The 16,799-nt window shown below is 48.6% G+C and overlaps 1 protein-coding gene across 1 annotated transcript; it reads left to right on the forward strand.

Annotated features, from left to right (window-relative positions):
• Positions 1 to 120: 120 nt before the first annotated feature.
• lamc2 (laminin, gamma 2) lies at positions 121 to 14,184 on the forward strand (the record flags this gene model as incomplete). Its single annotated transcript, XM_084480696.1, has 22 exons — positions 121 to 193; positions 2,133 to 2,309; positions 2,583 to 2,700; positions 3,269 to 3,390; positions 3,514 to 3,645; positions 3,898 to 4,087; positions 5,175 to 5,287; positions 5,645 to 5,860; positions 5,977 to 6,147; positions 6,330 to 6,563; positions 7,206 to 7,342; positions 7,728 to 7,884; positions 8,789 to 8,994; positions 9,431 to 9,516; positions 10,012 to 10,149; positions 10,468 to 10,612; positions 11,171 to 11,314; positions 11,661 to 11,775; positions 12,232 to 12,428; positions 13,095 to 13,253; positions 13,509 to 13,608; positions 13,931 to 14,184. 22 exons carry the CDS (start codon positions 121 to 123, stop codon positions 14,182 to 14,184), a joined length of 3,384 nt encoding a protein of 1,127 aa, XP_084336822.1.
• Positions 14,185 to 16,799: the final 2,615 nt, after the last annotated feature.

Here is a 16,799-nt window from a genome sequence, read left to right on the forward strand (position 1 = left end):
AAAGCAGCGCTCTGGGACACAAGCTGCGATAAGAGTTGTGAACGCTCCCGGGATACAACAGAGCTCACACAGGATCTAACACTACCTATCACAATAACCTGGGATTGAAACTCCTCCAACATGACCTGGGTCCACTTCTGCGGGATTCTAGCTTTCGTTGTGGTCGTCCAGGGGACGTTTACGCAGCACCACTGTGAGTATCACTGGCTCTGGAAGTTCAGCTAGGGACACATTAAAGTGTCTGACTGCTAATTACAGATGTTATGTGTTGATAGACAGATCATGTCCATTACAAGTTACATTTCCTCTTTAGGAAATTTCCTATATAAAACCATATAATGTGTAGTATTATATAGTATGTGGTTTTATATACAATATAAAACCACATACTAGTCTATAATACCACATAGTATATGGTGTATATAGTATTTAGAACCATAAACAATATTCTACTACATAGTATATGGTTTTACATAGTGTATAAAAACATGTACTGTGTAGTATAATATAGTATGTGGTTGTGGTTGTCTTTGAGTTGGCTGAGAGTAAAATTGTCTTGCACTTAAAAGTGGTCTTACCATTTCTGAGATATCTTGTGTTTGTGGCTCTGTGGAGAATTTTTTCTGTGTGAAAGATGTGGAGAGGTTTGGTGGGATATTTTATATTTATATATATAGTCAGTTAAACTGAAATTGAAACAACATTCAAACGGTCAAAACTGTCTTAATATCATATCAAAATAACAGTGACTGAAGGGTGAGGTTAGAGATGGAAGCGGAAAGTTTTCTGAGGTAACAAATCTTGCACCATTCAGCTAAACCTACTCTCCATCTCTCTGTCTCCAACTCTGTGTGTGTGTCTCTCTGTCTCTCTCTGTATGTCTCTCTCTCTCTGTCTTTCCCTCTCTCTCTCTCTCTCTCTCTCTCTCTCTCTCTCTCTCTCTCTCTCTCTCTCTCTCTCTCTCTCTCTCTCTCTCTCTCTCTCTCTCTCTCTCTCTCTCTCTCTCTCTCTCTCTCTCTCTCTCTCTCTGTACTGCCAGGGTGGGACAGGTAAACACACCCTGTCCCATGGGCGTTACCCTGGTTACAGCAAACTCTCTCCCAGCATTGTGTGTGTGTCTGTGTGTGTGTGTCTGTCTGTGCAGTCTGCTATCTTAACTCCTGCTCTTGTATCCTGCATGTTATCAGTGTTTACATCCTCTGGTTCACTACGGTCAATATTCATTCATTTATCAGACGCTGTTATCCACAGCAGCCTACAGTGAATTCAGATACATTGCTTTAACGAGCAGGTAGGGCTCAGGGGACATCTTGCTCAAGGATACCTTTAGGTAGGCTGCGGACATTTGGGGATCGAACCCGGCAAGTTCCAGTTGTTGATGTTTTCTGTAAGAAAGATGCTATACCATTATGGTTAATTGTTATGATTATGAGACCAGGAGTCTGTTCTAACTTCTAACAGCGTCACCTGTAGAGGTAATGTTTCCTGGCCCACCGTGAGAACCACCAACCACAGGTACTTAGCGCCTCGGCGTACCGTTGATTTGTGAGGCATTAGTGAAATCCCCCTGAACAAGCCCCCTGGACTCCCTGTGCGGTGAGGCTCCGCTCCCACGGAGCACGTAAACACCACTTAAATCCTCCACCCAGACTCCGTCTCTTTCACCGTGCACGCTGTAGCTCGCCCCACCCGGCCACTCCCGGTCAACCCAGTCCGCGCCGTCTCGTTAGAACCTCGTCGTTAACGAGAGGCGTGGCTCTTGGGTGGGGTCTGGAGGAAGGGAAGGGTGGAGGGGTGGGTGGGGCAGGCCCTACGTCAGCCCTGTACAGCCTGTGCCCGGGGGGAGATATTCTGAAAGATAAACGTCAGATCTGACAGAGGGGGGTTAATGATATTAAGCAGAAGATTTAACCAAAACAGAATTACAAGTGAGGCCAAGAGGTTCTTATTCAAAATTGGAGACACAAATTATGTACAAATATATTGGTATTCAAGGAAGGAGGAATCCTACAATATCTGCCGCTAGGAAAATATCCTAGCGGCAGATATTTTCCAGATCTCTGCCAAAACAAAGTCATTTCAAAGTTTCCATTTCTTTTGTGTGTGTTTTAACGTGGCTTCTTCCGCCCCAGCCGGTCAGCGATGCGACTGTAACCGGAAGTCGCGCTACTGCGTGCTGGACGCGGAGGGGATGCGTTGCTTGGATTGCCGTGGCAACACCACCGGGCGGCGCTGCGAACACTGTGAGGTCGGCTTCTACCGCTGGGTGCCCGGGCAGAACTGCAGCCCCTGCCGCTGCAGCTCCTCAGGTGAGAACACACCTGTCCCAGGTGAAGATTCACTAGAGCCACTCACAGCGCTAGTCGTTTTAAACGCATGGCCGTTAATATGTAGCTACACTCACGCTGGTTGCCACTGTGCTGTGTTAGCTGATGTTGCTCAGCACCCACCTGTAGAGGACTGGGGTTGTGACTGGGCCGCTCCCAGTGTCCACCATGTCTTCTCCCAGGAAGGAAAGCAATGTGATGGCAACCAAACGACACGGTGGATGGTTTCTTAACCTTTGACCTCTGGTCCTGCAGGGTCTGTGGCTTCCACGTGTGACAGTAGGGGGCGCTGCAGCTGTAAAGAAGGGGTGACGGGAGACAAGTGCGACCGCTGCGCCAATGGAGCTCCGCTCGGAGCCAACGGCTGCACAGGGTAGGATTACACCTTCTCATACCCTGCTCCATCTCTTTCCTGCTCCTTCTCTCTCCTGCTCCTTCTCTCTCCTTCTCTCTCCTGCTCCCTCTCTCTCCTTCTCTCTCCTGCTCCACCTATTCATCCTCCTCTCCTCTCGCTCCTCATACCCTGCTTCTCCGTTGCTGCTCCTTCTCTCTCCTCTTTACTTCTCTCCTTTGCTCCTCTCCTGCTCCTTCTCTCTCCTTCTCTCTCCTGCTCCACCTACTCATCCTCCTCTCCTCTCGCTCCTCATATCCTGCTCCTCTTATATCTGCTCCTCTAATGTCCACTCGGCTTCTATTACCTCCTCCTCCTCTCCTCATCCACCTCTTCATCTCCTGCTCCACTTCTCCGGCCCATTCTCTCTCCTGGTCCCCTCCTGCTCATCGCCTCCTCTCCTCCTGCTGCTCTCTAGCTGCTCCTTACAACCTCCTCCTGTTTGAGTAAACACTAAACTGCTGGTACTACCGGAAATTTAGCCCTATGTTAGCAGTACTATAGTAGTACTGCAGTAGTACTCATAGTACTGTGTCGTTTGTGTAAACAGAGCTGTCCTCAGAGACGAGCCTGTGGATCGGTCCACTTCCTGTTTCTGCTATGGCCACGCCTCCAGCTGTGGCGTCGCCCATGGATACGCAGTCCACCCCATCGAGTCCAAATTCAACGATGGTAACGTATACCTCTAACTCCACAATAAAGCCCCCTTATTCCACAATAAAAGCCAAAAAAGAATAAGGTTGTGATGCTAATGTCGTGATGCTTGTTAATGTGAACATGCTGGTTGGTCTGCAGGTCCGGAGGGCTGGCAGGTGAGCACGGGTCACGGGGTGATGACATCACAGGTCCAGTTCCGCTGGGTGCCGATCCACGAGGACCTGGAGGTCATCTCTCAGAACAGTCTGCCCGCCTACCTCAACGCCCCTGGTAGGACACGCCTCACCTCTCCTCCCCTCCTCTCTCCTCTTCTCTCCTCTCCTCCTCTGTCCCGTCCTCTCCCCTCTAAACTCCTCCCCTCTCCTCCTCTCTCCCTCACTATCCTCTCTCCTCCTCTCTCCTCTCCAGTACTTTCCGCTCCTCTTCTCTCCCCAATCCTCCCCTCCTCTCCTCCTCTCTCCTCTACTTTCATCTCTACTCCCCTCATCTCCTCACCTGCTCTGTTCTGTGTGCTCCCTCCAGCTCGTTACCTCGGTAACCAGGTGCTGAGCTACGGCCAGAACCTGAGCTTCTTTCTTCGTCTGGACCGCGGGGTGCGCCACCCCTCCACCAACGACGTGGTTCTGGAAGGGTCCGGCCTCCGGGTCGGAGTAGCGCTGGGGGAACTGAGGTCCATCATCCCCTGCGGACAGAAGATCCCCTTCAGCTTCAGGTGGGCAGAACCTCCTTAGACCCAGACCATAACCTAAGAATCCCCTTAGAACCTAGACCCTTAGAAGCTCTGGGGAACCTTAGAGCCACAAACACTTTTTATGTGCAATTTAAATGTGTTATTTTCTCCACTTTTCGGGGGGATGAGTGGAAAAGGTCGGCCCCCCCTCATCAAGTAAACCGAGAGCCAGTACTTTCCACTGCAGATACGTCTAATCTCCCGTCGTCGTGAAACCTTCCCCGGTAGCTTGTCCAAACACAACAAGAGGTTTCCTTTCAGAGCGTAGCGCCTGTCCCAGCTGTCTGGACCAGGGAACAATTTGTCTTGGATCATCGTGTTCGTTCCGCATGTCCGTCTGCAGACAAACAGGAGGGCCAGCCCCATCTTGTTCAGGGCTGCAGTGATGGCAGCCATGCAACAGAATGTGAATATGCTTTTGTTTTCCACTGGGAGGGTCTCATAGGACTCAGCTGTCAAGAGAGACATTTGTCAATATTTAGCCGGCATGGAAAAGCCTCATTCCATTCGGCGTTGAGCCATAGAAACCCAAAGGAACGTTGGGGAAAGACAGATCGTTGACAAGTTGAGAAATGTCTGTATATTTTTCCTCTCCCTTACCGCGTGCATTACTCAACGGGTGAAAGATTTGTTATGGCTTTAGGAAAGAGTTATTTCTATATTTGTGCAACCCTTTGGGAGGTAACAAGAGAAGGAAAATGTCCTCTGAGAGTAGTTTAAAAGACGGATTAACCCTCATTAGCAGCTGACCCCGACAGACTTTACTCTTTCAAACCACCGCCTCTCAAGTATTTCCCCGCTCATTGTCGCCCCCTAGTGGACATGTTATTACTTCACCCAGAGACGCTCCGGGATTGACAGCTGGGATTTGTCAGTTATTCTTTTGTAATGAGAAACCATGGGGGATCTCCTGTACAAGGACCTTTAGCACCCCCTGGTGTCTCTCGAGGGTCTCCCCTTGCAAAGGTTGAAACTCACTCAACGAAACCGGTTTAAAATATCCGCCACATTGAAGCCAGCGACGCCGCCTTAACTCCAGCTTGGTGGTCCTTCCCATGTCCCTCTTCAGGCTGGATGAGCGTCCAAGCAGCAAGTGGAGGCCCCAGCTCTCCCAGCTGCAGTTCCAGAGCCTCCTCCACAACCTCACGGCGATCAGGATCCGCACCACGTTTGGAGAGGACGGTCAGTACGGGCCGCTTCTGGTTTTGACTCCACGCCTCTACGTCCAACACTTGGACACGCAGCACATTAAGACATCCTCATATGAGCCTCATATACTTTATTCACACTTTATTTAAATTTTCTTTATTTGTTGAATGAATTCATTTAATTTAAACTTTATTTCATTTTATTTTTTATTTTATCTTTTAATTTACAATTGATTCCAAACAAGACGAGATAAAAACACATAACAATAACAATGAAAACTAGAAAAGCCACACTATATATTCACCTAACAGAATAATCTCCAACAGAAGCGTCGTCAAAATAAAAATAAAAAAAGCAACCTACTGACCCGACCAACTGTATTATCCTCAGGGCGAGGTTACCTTGACAACGTCAGCCTGATGTCAGCGTGGCGCGGCGCCGGTGGCCCCGCCCCCTGGGTGCAGAGCTGCGTGTGTGAGGCCGGGTACCAGGGCCCGCACTGCGGCCGCTGCGGGGCCGGGTTCAAACGCACGTCCCCCGCCGACGGAGCCTTCGGCACCTGCGAACCATGTGACTGTAAGGCGGGAAGCTGTGACCCCGACACAGGTGAGAGCGCGCCCACGATGGCACACCCACCTGCAGGACGGGACCAAAACGTCAGTGTTGAAATGGTTCCTCCTCCTCCTCCTCCTCATCCTCCTCCTCCTCTTCCTGTTGCCTAGGCGATTGCTTCTCTGCCGATGAGACGCCCCAGGCCTGTCCCGGAGGTTACTATAGCGACCCCAACCAGCCGCTGTCCTGCGTGAGGTGCCCGTGTGCCAGGGGCGTGGCCTGCTCTCTGAAGCCCGGCTCGCTGGAGGTCCAGTGTGACCTCTGCCCCCCTGGGGTCACTGGTAAGTCAACCACCTGACCGCCCCCCCCTCTGTGTGTGTGTGTGTGTGTGTGTGTGTGTGTGTGTGTGTGTGTGTGTGTGTGTGTGTGTGTGTGTGTGTGTGTGTGTGTGTGTGTGTGTGTGTGTGTGTGTGTGTGTGTGAATATGGGAGGGGTCCTGACACCGCTCCCCCTCTCCCACCAGGCTACCGCTGCCAGCTGTGCGGGGACGGTCTGTACGGAGACCCCCTGGGGGAGAAGGGGCCGAAGAGGCCCTGCGTGGCGTGCTCCTGCCCCGGCCGCGGGGACTCCCTTGAGGGCCCCAACTGCGACCCGTTCAGCGGGGAGTGTCTGAAGTGTGTGAACGACAGCCGGGACGGACAGGGCGTGGCCTGCCCCGACGGCCTCTACCGCAACCGCCTGACAGACACGTGTGAGGGTGAGGAAGCAGAACCATGGAGGTGGAGGTGGAGGTGGAGGTGGTGGTGGTGGTGAGGTTAACGTGATGATGTGGGTGGTAGGAATGATCGCAGTGGGAATGATGGTGGTGATGCTGATGATGAAGATCACGTGTTGATATTTAAATGTTGATGATGATTGTGACAGTGGTGATGGTGATATTTGTAGTGTTGGTGGTAATGGTGATGATGCTCATGCTGATGGTTGTAATGGTGAGGATGATGACGATGATGGCTGTAGTTGTGTTGATGATGATGGTGATGGTGAAAGTTGTAATGGTTATGTGATGGTGATGGTTGTAATGGTGATGGTGATTATGATGGTTATTGTTGTAGCGGTGGTGGTGATGATGATGGTGATGTTTGTAATGGTAATGGTGATGGTGATTATGACGGTGATGGTTGTAGTGGTGATGATGATGATTATGGTTATTGTTGTAGTGGTGATGGTGATGGTTGTAGTGGTGGTGGTGCTGGTGACGGAGATGGTTGTAGTGCTGGTGGTGTTGATGATGATGATGATGATGGTGATAATTGCAGTGGTGATGAGGACAATGTAACATGCAGTTGTGTTATGATGAGGATGCGTGTTTCTATTGGCTGACTGTCACTCTTCCCTGCAGCCTGCAAATGTGACCCAATTGGCTCGTTGTTCAGCCTGTGCAGCGCGGAGGGCCAGTGTACCTGCAGGGACGGCTACCAGGGCCGCCGGTGTCACCGCTCCACCTGTCCGTCATGCTTCCAGCCAATCATCACCCAGGTACCACCCACAAACCATGAGCCCCGCCTCTCCCTGACTTATCCGTACTTATGTATCATAATATATAATATGTAATGTATTGTTTCAACAATTTAGCACATGTTGTAAATAATAACATGTATTTTTGTGTTTGTATATATATTTGTGTTTGTATTTGTGTGTGTGTATATATATTAATATATATTAATATAATATAAAATATACCTCTTATTTTGACCTCTTATTAAGTAGAAGTAGTAGACAACTTCAGCACGTTATGATGTCAAATCCCTTCTACGTCTGGGAGCACTATCATGTCATAAAGCACTATCTCATCGCTTCCGCTAAATCCTCCGATCTCCTTCGGCCCTCTGATGTTCTACGTGTTCCTGATGTTGCTCTGCAGGTGAATGGCTACGCTGCTAAGCTCCGGGAGCTCGAGAAGCTGTTCTCCAACCTGGGCGGAGGTTCCGGCTCCAACAGCACCACCCAGCTGGACACCACCCTTAAAGCCGCCACCGCGCTGGTGACGGATCTCCAAGAGACCGCGGACCGACTCAAAGGTCAGGGTTTGCCTGGGATGATTGAGTCATTGGGTGGAAGATGGAGGCTAACCTAAAGCTACTTACAGTGAACACTGATGCATGTCATTGAGGAGCAGGCAGGGTTAGTTGGACATCTTGCTCAGGGGCGGCTACAGGTAGAGATTGGGGATCGAACCCAGGACCCGTCGGCTAGTTAGCCACGACACTATCCTGCCCCCCGTATCTGTATTCTGTTCATTCTGCAGGAAAGGTTTACATGAACAGTATGAGGTTCTGTGTTGCGTTGGCCAGAGGTCCTTTGCTGTGAAAATTATGTGATCTAGTGTAGAGTGGGTTCTGGTTTATTGTGTAGGCTCAGGGAGGCATCAGCAAGGGAGGAGTGGGAAGCCTGAGCTGAGAATGAGGCCAGTACTCCAGAGAGAGCGCGCTCCATGCAGGACATCTTCATGTTCTGTCAAACTGAATGTAGGCCACCACAAACAACCTGTCCAGAAGTTGCTTGACGAATGGTTCTCACGTTGTTATTTCATCTCAGATGTGATTTTATCGAGATTACCTCTGGTTGCTGTTTGTCTGCATTTATGTGCTGTTACCCTGCTGGCTGCAATCAATTTGAATGGACTGCCTTCATGAAGCACGTTACTAACCTGTGGTCCCTCAAAGCACTCTTTCATTAGTGCCTCGCATTCATCCATTCATACACACATTCATCCATTCATACACACATTCAGCCATTCATACATATATGAATCAGGGACACCTCAACATTTAGCTAGGAGGAACCAGGAATCGAACCAGCAACCTTCCGGCTACAAGAGAAACCGCTACGCCTTCGCTACGCCGATGATGTCATACTTGATTACTTGATCTCGATGATGTCATGCTTCATCTGATGATTTCATACCCCCCCCCCCCCCCACAGTGTCGGAGCGGGGTCTCCAGAGGCGTCTGACGGAGATAAGCGACCAGCAGCTGGATGAGAGCCAGGATGTCCAGAGTCTGACGCTTGCCGCCGCCCGGCTCCGCACGGAGCAGGCGGCCTACACAACGCGCAGCGCGGCCGTGCAGACGCTCATCGACCAGATGAGGAACACGCTGAGAGACGCCAAGGCCAAGATCCAGGCAGCGGTAGGAGCCTGCCCACGACGCTTAGACTGAGGCCATGGCTGGGCTCAGTGATGGTGCTAACATCGTGATGATACCTTGAGATGCTGACCAGTTGTTCAGCCAATAAGGCCCTCTGATCCTATCCCTATTGGATAGGAGGCCCTGGTTTGTCTTACAGCGACCAACTCTCTCAGATGAATCCGCTCCTTGGTCCCTAGAGATAAATATAGCTTTGCACGATATTCATCCATGGTGATGCGGTTAGTAGAAACCTTATGGTTTCAGTGGTATCCACCTTTATGGTCTGTGTGTGTGTGTGTGTGTGTGTGTGTGTGTGTGTGTGTGTGTGTGTGTGTGTGTGTGTGTGTGTGTGTGTGTGTGTGTGTGTGTGTGTGTGTGTGTGTGTGTGTGTGTGTGTGTGTGTGAATTAATGTTCCTCCATGTGTCTCTGTGCCAGGATCTTCCTCAGGGTGACGAGGCCCAGGCCGTGAGCAACAATCTCTTCTCCACCCTGATCTCCAAGGCCACAGAGCTGGCTGAGAGGTGGGTTTAATACACCATCATGATACCAACCACCCTGGTCTATGCACACACAGCAGAACCACAGCCCCCCACTGAACAAAGCTGGGGGCCCAAAACAGGCCCATGTTTAACATTGTGGGTCTTTGGACTTCAATGTCAATTTCTGTATGAGCTTTATAAGCTTGTGATGGTATATAACTTGGATTGATTGATAAAATAGAGATTGTGATTGTAACGTAGTCCAGAAAAAGTCTTGTAGCATTCCAGGTTGGATTTCACACTCCGTGGTGAAAACATAACTCTCCCCCAAAAGGGTCAACCCTAATCCTACAAAAAAGACAAATCAAAAGACAAAACCTCAGGTGCTGTCGTCTGTCAAGGCTAGCAGTTGAAGGTTCTGCAGGTACCTCAGGGGCTGCTTGAGGCTAGCAGTTGACAGGGGTCAACTTCCAATCCTTTGCCTGTTTGAGTCATGTCCTGGGCGGGGTCAGAGTGTGACGCTGTTTCTCCTCCCAGACACCTGGTGAAGGCGGAGGAGGTGGAGCAGAGTGCCGGGGATGCCCTCGCCGACTCTGGGAAGAGCCTGGGTCTCATGAGGGGCCTCATGTCCCGGGAGAACCAGGTCAAGGAGCTGCTGGGAAACCTGAACACCATGTGAGTCCTTCCTCCACCACCTGCTCTTCTCTCCTTTCCTCTCCTCTCCTCTCTCCTTGTCTCCTATCTTCATCTCCTCTCCTTTCCAGCCCTCTCCCCTCCTCTCCTCTCCAGCCCTCTCCCCTCCTCTCCTCTCGTCTCCCCCCTCCTCTCCTCTCCCCCTTGTCCCCTCTCTTCTTTCCTTTCCACCCCTCTCCTCCCCTCTCCTCCCCTCTCCGCCCCTCTCCGCCCCTCTCCTCTCCTCTCCTCCCCTCTCCTCTCCACCCCTCTCCTCCCCTCTCCACCTCTCTCCTCTGACCCTGTGTTCTCCTTCTCAAGGTACGACAAGACCTCCGGCCAGGTGAAGGCCATGGAGAGCCAGGCCTCTCGCCTGAGCGGCCTGGCTGGGGTGGAGAGCAAACTGGCGGGGGACATGTTGAAGCAGATCACCAGTATGGAGTGGGGCATTGGTGCGCCTATCCAGGTAGTTATGGCAACCAGCCAGCCGCCTGTCGCTTCTGTGTGATGGTTGACTTAGTAAACATGATGCTTGGAGTTATTAATGCCATCAACAACAGCAGACAATCAGTCAACAATAGCAACTGACATTACACAAATGATATCATCATAATCGAGAGATGATACTACTTAATAACATTGATTTTACCTGATACCTTAACTTTACCCTGTCAAAATGTAACCTCATGCCGTAATTTCACTTAACTGCATACAAGTATCTAAACCACCTCTAAAGTAATTCCCTAGTGACAATAACCCTAGGTCCCCATGTCAATATGGCCTAAATGTAGTACGCCTGTAACTTACTCAATGTTATCAATAGCTAAAACCTTATAGCCAAGGATGCCATGGGCAGAGAGCTCTTGAGAAATGCATTTATGCAATGCTGAAACTGGTTGGCAACTAATAACAACTTGATAAAGACATACTGGTTAGAAACTAACAATCACAAATACAATGGGTAGAAACATTTGAGAGGCAAGATAAAAACCTAAGCTATTCATTCTGTGTTCTGGTATGACAGGTAGATGATCTGGAGTCGAGACTGGACTCCCTGAAGGATCAGGTCTCGCCCAACTTCTCGGCCTACCACAAGCTCCAGAAGGATGTGGACCAGGACAAGGCTTTGGCGCAGGGCCTCCTTGACCGTGGTAATGCTGCTCAGAAGGTACGTTGTCTAGCTAGCTATACACTTAAAAAACATAGATGTGTTGGAGATTTAGCCCACTACACACTTAAACTAAAAAACGACATAGACGTCCTTGTAAATGAGATAGCTACACACGTAAAGTACAAAGGCGTCTTGGGGAGTTAGCTAGCTACACACATAAACGAAATAGGCGTCTTGCAGATTAAGCTAGCTACACACATGAACTAGATAGGCGTCTTGGGATTTAGCCCCTGAGCTGAAGAAGATTTTCAGTAAAAGATGACCAAACGGCTTCTAATCCTGAGCTGAGGAACTGAAGAACATGTTTCACAAAGAGCTTGAATGGGTTCTCGTCCCACCCCAGGAGTACGACGGTCTGCTGGTCAGGGCCAACGCTGCCAAGGCCGAAACCGAAGGGGCCCTGAGTGGAATCAAGAGCAACTTGAAGGGAGTGGATGACACCCTGGCTTCACTGAGAGGTACCACAGCGCCAGCCAGACTTACTTGTCAGCCTCCACTTTACTCTGAGTCTGGCATTAGAATGGGTGGATGAGTGAATGGATGGATGGATTAAGGCATGAGTGAATGGATGGATGGATTGAGGATGAGTAAATGGTGAATGGGTGGGTATGTATGGAGCGATGGATGGTGGATGGATAGATTGATGACTGGATGGGTGGGTAATTGCTCATTCCTGTCCAGATCCCCAGTAGAGAGAGCAGCCTGTCTCTCCTCTGCTGTGCTCTCTATTATCTCCCTAGACAGTGGCTCTAGTGTCCAGGCCCCAGTTTTGGCACGCTAGCCCGCCAGTAGTGACAGCGTCAGGCAAAAACAAAAGGCTAGAGGAATCGGGGCCCTCTGGCCCTCCTGAAAAACCGCCAACAACAACGTGTCTTCCTCTTCCTCCTCCTCCTCCTCCTCTTCCTCTTCTGCAGGGTTTGACCAGCGCATCGATGAAAGCAAGACGCTGGCCGACGCAGCCATCGCCAAACTCCCGGCCATCAACGGCACCATTCAGCAGGCGGTCTTGAACAACGGCAAGACGCTGAACCTCCTGGGGGGCGTCTCCCAAGACTACAACAATGCCCTGGCCACCATCGGAGAGCTGCAGACGGAGGTGGCCGACCTGGAGGTAACAGAGCTCTCGTTTGACCTCAACACCAACAAACCGCACTGTAGGCTTCGTAACTTGCTAATCAGATGGTCCAGGGGGTTATCTTTACTGCTTGGTTATAGACCCTGTTTAGTTCGTCCAACTGGGAATATGACCCCTTTTAATAACCTGATGGATCAATCGGTCAAAACAATGACGTCAGGGTCGATGATCATTAATGGGTTTGTTGCGTATGTTTTTCACCTCAATGTGTCTTCCCTTGGATTTGGGGAGGTTTTCTTCTTGCCCTGTAGAAGGATTAGGGTTTATGGTTAGGGGTTTTTAGGGGTCTCGGTAATGTGGGGCCTGGGGGCTACATGAATAAAGTTGATTTGAAGTTCACTTGGAGGGCTGTAATCCATCAAAAGTGGTTACGAATCCTGGGGGAATGTGGGGAAAATATAAAAAAATTATAATGAAAAAGTGTGTAAAAATGTAATTCAATACTGTAAGAGTATTATATTCAAATAATATTGGTCCCTAATATGGACACTAAAATACAGCAAGGCAATAAAAGCGTGAAATCCAGAAACAAATATGCATATACAAATAATATCTATATATGTATATGTAATATACCTCAAAAGAACCTTGGGCCACCCCTCTGTTCCTGACCCTGGTTGTGGTTCTGTGTTGGTTCTCCAGGGCCAAGTGGGTTCTCTGGGGCCCAGCAGTGGCCTGGTGACAGATGCCACCAAACTGAGGAAGGACCTGGAAGCGATGGCGAAGCGGGCCGGAGCCATGCAGGGAAAGGTGAAGGGGGAGCTGGCCGGATCGCAGGCGCTGCAGATGGACGCAGAGCAGGTGGGTGTGGGCTGGGGCTGGGTAGAGGAACGCTAACAACGAGGTCAGACCTAGGAAACTGGAACCTCCATGAGATGGTGGCGGTGGTACCGGAGTTTATTCAAGATATATTAGGGTGTAATACAACCACATTTGGGGCTGCGTAGCTGTAAACCTGCCTTGGCTCCCTGTTCAGATTCACGTTGACCCTTTTTGTGTCATCTGATGTGGTGTGATGTCCTGTGATGTAATCTGATGTCATGTGACGTCTTGCAGGCTGTCTCGGATGCTGAGGCTGCCCATGACAATGCCATGGATACGAGGGATGCCGTGGCGACCACCCTGCAGACGGTCAGCGACTTGCTCAACATGATCGGTGAGTCCAGCAAATCTGCTGTCCTATCAGTGTGCTTCTTCCTCAGATCTATTAGAGCCACACTGTAGTGTTTACTGACGTGTTGTTTACTGACGTGTTTACTGACGTGTTGTTTACTGACAGTTATTTACTGACGTGTTGTTTACTGACAGTTGTTAACTGACGTGTTGTCAACTGACGTGTTGTTAACTGACGTGTTGTCAACTGACGTGTTGTTTACTGACAGTTGTTTACTGACGTGTTGTTTACTGACAGTTGTTTACTGACGTGTTGTCAACTGACGTGTTGTTAACTGATTTGTTGTCCCTCCTGGTGCTGACAGGCCAGTCCGGCGGCATTGACGAACAGCGCATCGCCGAGCTCGAACGCTCCCTGGAAGACGCCCAGAAGAAAGTGGACCAGGACCTCAAGCCCCGCCTCCACGACATGGAGGACCTGGAGGCGGCGCAGCGGCGCCTCCTGGGGGGTCTGAACGTGGACATCGACAAAATCCTGTCCGACATCACCAACCTGGAGGCCATCCTCAGATCTGTGCCCGCAGGCTGCTACAACGCCCCCCCCATTGAGCTGGCCTAAGCCCCGCCCCTCCACCAGATCCCTCCCCGTCCCTATGCCCCTTCCACTCAACTGAAGTTGTACCCCCGAATGGAGGCCACACCCCCTTCACCTGATCCGTTCCCCATCAAGAGGCCTTCAGAAGCCACCCCCTCCAGCTCACCCCTCCCCCATCAAGATGCCTTCAGCCCCACCCCCTGTCCTCCCCCCAACCTAGAGGCCCGTAGCCACGCCCCCTCCACATGTTTCCATGAACTGCACTGATGAGCGAGAAGATGAGTGAAAGTTAGGATAGCGTTTGAAAGCTAGCATAGCGTAGGAGCTAGTGTGGTGTTTGTTGGATCAGATCGGTACGAATCACTTAACTTGGACGATGGGTTAAGTGTTAGAAATAGCGTGTTTTATAGTGTATATATCTATATCTATATAGATATCTATTTAGATTTAGATATAGATATCTTTATCTATATATATACTGTATATCTGAGACTGTGATAACTAGTGGGAGATGACAAGGCTCTGGTAGTATTTATACATGTACATAAGATCAATATTGTTCAACTTTGTTTGTTTGTTTTCTTGGCGTCAGTATTAAGTCAAGAAGACAAGATCATGTGACTATTTAATTATTTTTATATATGTAGTGCCTACCCTGTGCCCAAAATACAGTTTTCACCTTTAATATTAACAACACTCTCCTGTCTTTTCTTGTTAATTTTTGTTTATTGTAATTTGTCATCTAAGAATTGTAAACCTTTAGTAATGGTTTTTTCATACTTGATCATACAACTACAATAGTCTGAATACTGGGAGCTAGCCACTACAACCACAGTCTTCTTCTGCTGGACACTGCAAGCCGACCAGTACAACCACAGTCTTCTACTGGTAGGCACTGGGAGCTGCCCAGTACAACCACAGTCTTCTACTGGTGTATCACCTGCATGTCATGACCTGGTATGTGTGTGTGGTGCATTCATAGAAATTCTGTAAATCAAGGTTTTAAATAGTTTTATTATGGGATGTTTCATTGTTAAGTGTTTTTTTAACATGGATTTCCTTACAGTGTTTAGGGCATCAGACTATACAATCTCTACCTGTGAGTCTACATAACTCTTATTCACACATACACACACACACACACACACACACACACACACACACACACACACACACACACACACACACACACACACACACACACACACTCTAACATACAAACACAACCGCATTGACATACACACACATTCGCACACACAAACTCACACACAAACTCACACAATAAACATTCCGACGTACACACACATAAAAAGGATGTGCCATTCATTTAGAAGAATACCCCCATTATGACTTTTCAGAAATTGGTCACTCTGAAACTAATGTGGAGAAAAAAAAGTTTTGAGGCTCCATCTCGTCTACATTCAGAAAGCAACGAGTCATTACAGGTGCCATTTTGTCTGAACGTTGTGTGGTTCAAGCCTCACATGGCTTCAATCACATCGCCAAGAAATCTCTAATCAACATATAAACAGTTCTGCTATTCGATAGCCACCTGACATTCAACAAAACCATAATAAACTTTATGTTCCACAGAGATAAAAAAAAAACAGAAAATAATGTTTACATCCATTTATAAAGTGAAAACAAAAAGAGTAGGGCTGCATGAGGTTCCTACTATATTATATATATATATATATATATATATAGTTATATATATATATATATATATATATATAGTTTTTGAAATATTTAAACACTGGCACAACAGATAATATTCTACGGAGTAAGTAAACATTCATGCCAAAAATCAAACCATCTAGGCATGCAGTCTAGGAGTGCTAAAGAGGTCAGAGGTCAATTTAACAGAAAACATTGACATCCTCAAACAAAAACAAACTACCCCTGTTCTCCGGGTGACCTCGCTGTCCAGGCCCAGGTCATATGGTACGTCACATGACACAGAAAGGAAGGAAAGACATTGGCCACGTTGGCTGCAACTATACCAATAATTTGTTTTCCTGTGTTTTTCCCATAATGCATTAGAGATGGCATGGCATTAGCTTACGGATGGGTATGGTTAGCTACAAAGTTAGAGATGGTTAAGTATTGGCATGGGGTGGCAGACAGTTTGGGTTACAGTTGGGGGATGTATCTGGGTGAAAGCAACAGGAATAATAACCAGAAAAGCATTTACTTAAAGATAGTGGCACCCACATAGTGTGACTCTCCCCACCAGATCTACAGCGGCTACGTAGCATTAGCTTCCCTAACATCGATGTGTCAGGGCTGCAATCAAGCACAATCTCTGGGGCCAACAGTCAAAGATTGGTAAAGGCAAAGCAACTAGTTAACCTTTAATAAACTATTGCCTGTATTTAATGGTTGATTGCGTTCAACAATAACTAAACTAGTATGCCACTATATGGTTTTGAGGACCAAAGTCAGCCATATTGATGGTTAATCTTTGCCTTTTTGATTATATCATTGAGACAGAAGGTACCAGGCTAGTTGTTGTAGTTGTAGTTGTAGTTCTAATGGGTGTAATTCTGGTGTAAATGCTTGTGGTAGTTGTAGTTCTTATGGATGTAGTTCTGGTGTAACTGTTCCTGGTGGTTGTAGTTCTAATGTGTGTAGTTCTA

Source organism: Micromesistius poutassou, assembly GCF_964030765.1.
Source record: "Micromesistius poutassou genome assembly, chromosome: 16".
NCBI lineage: Eukaryota > Metazoa > Chordata > Actinopteri > Gadiformes > Gadidae > Micromesistius > Micromesistius poutassou.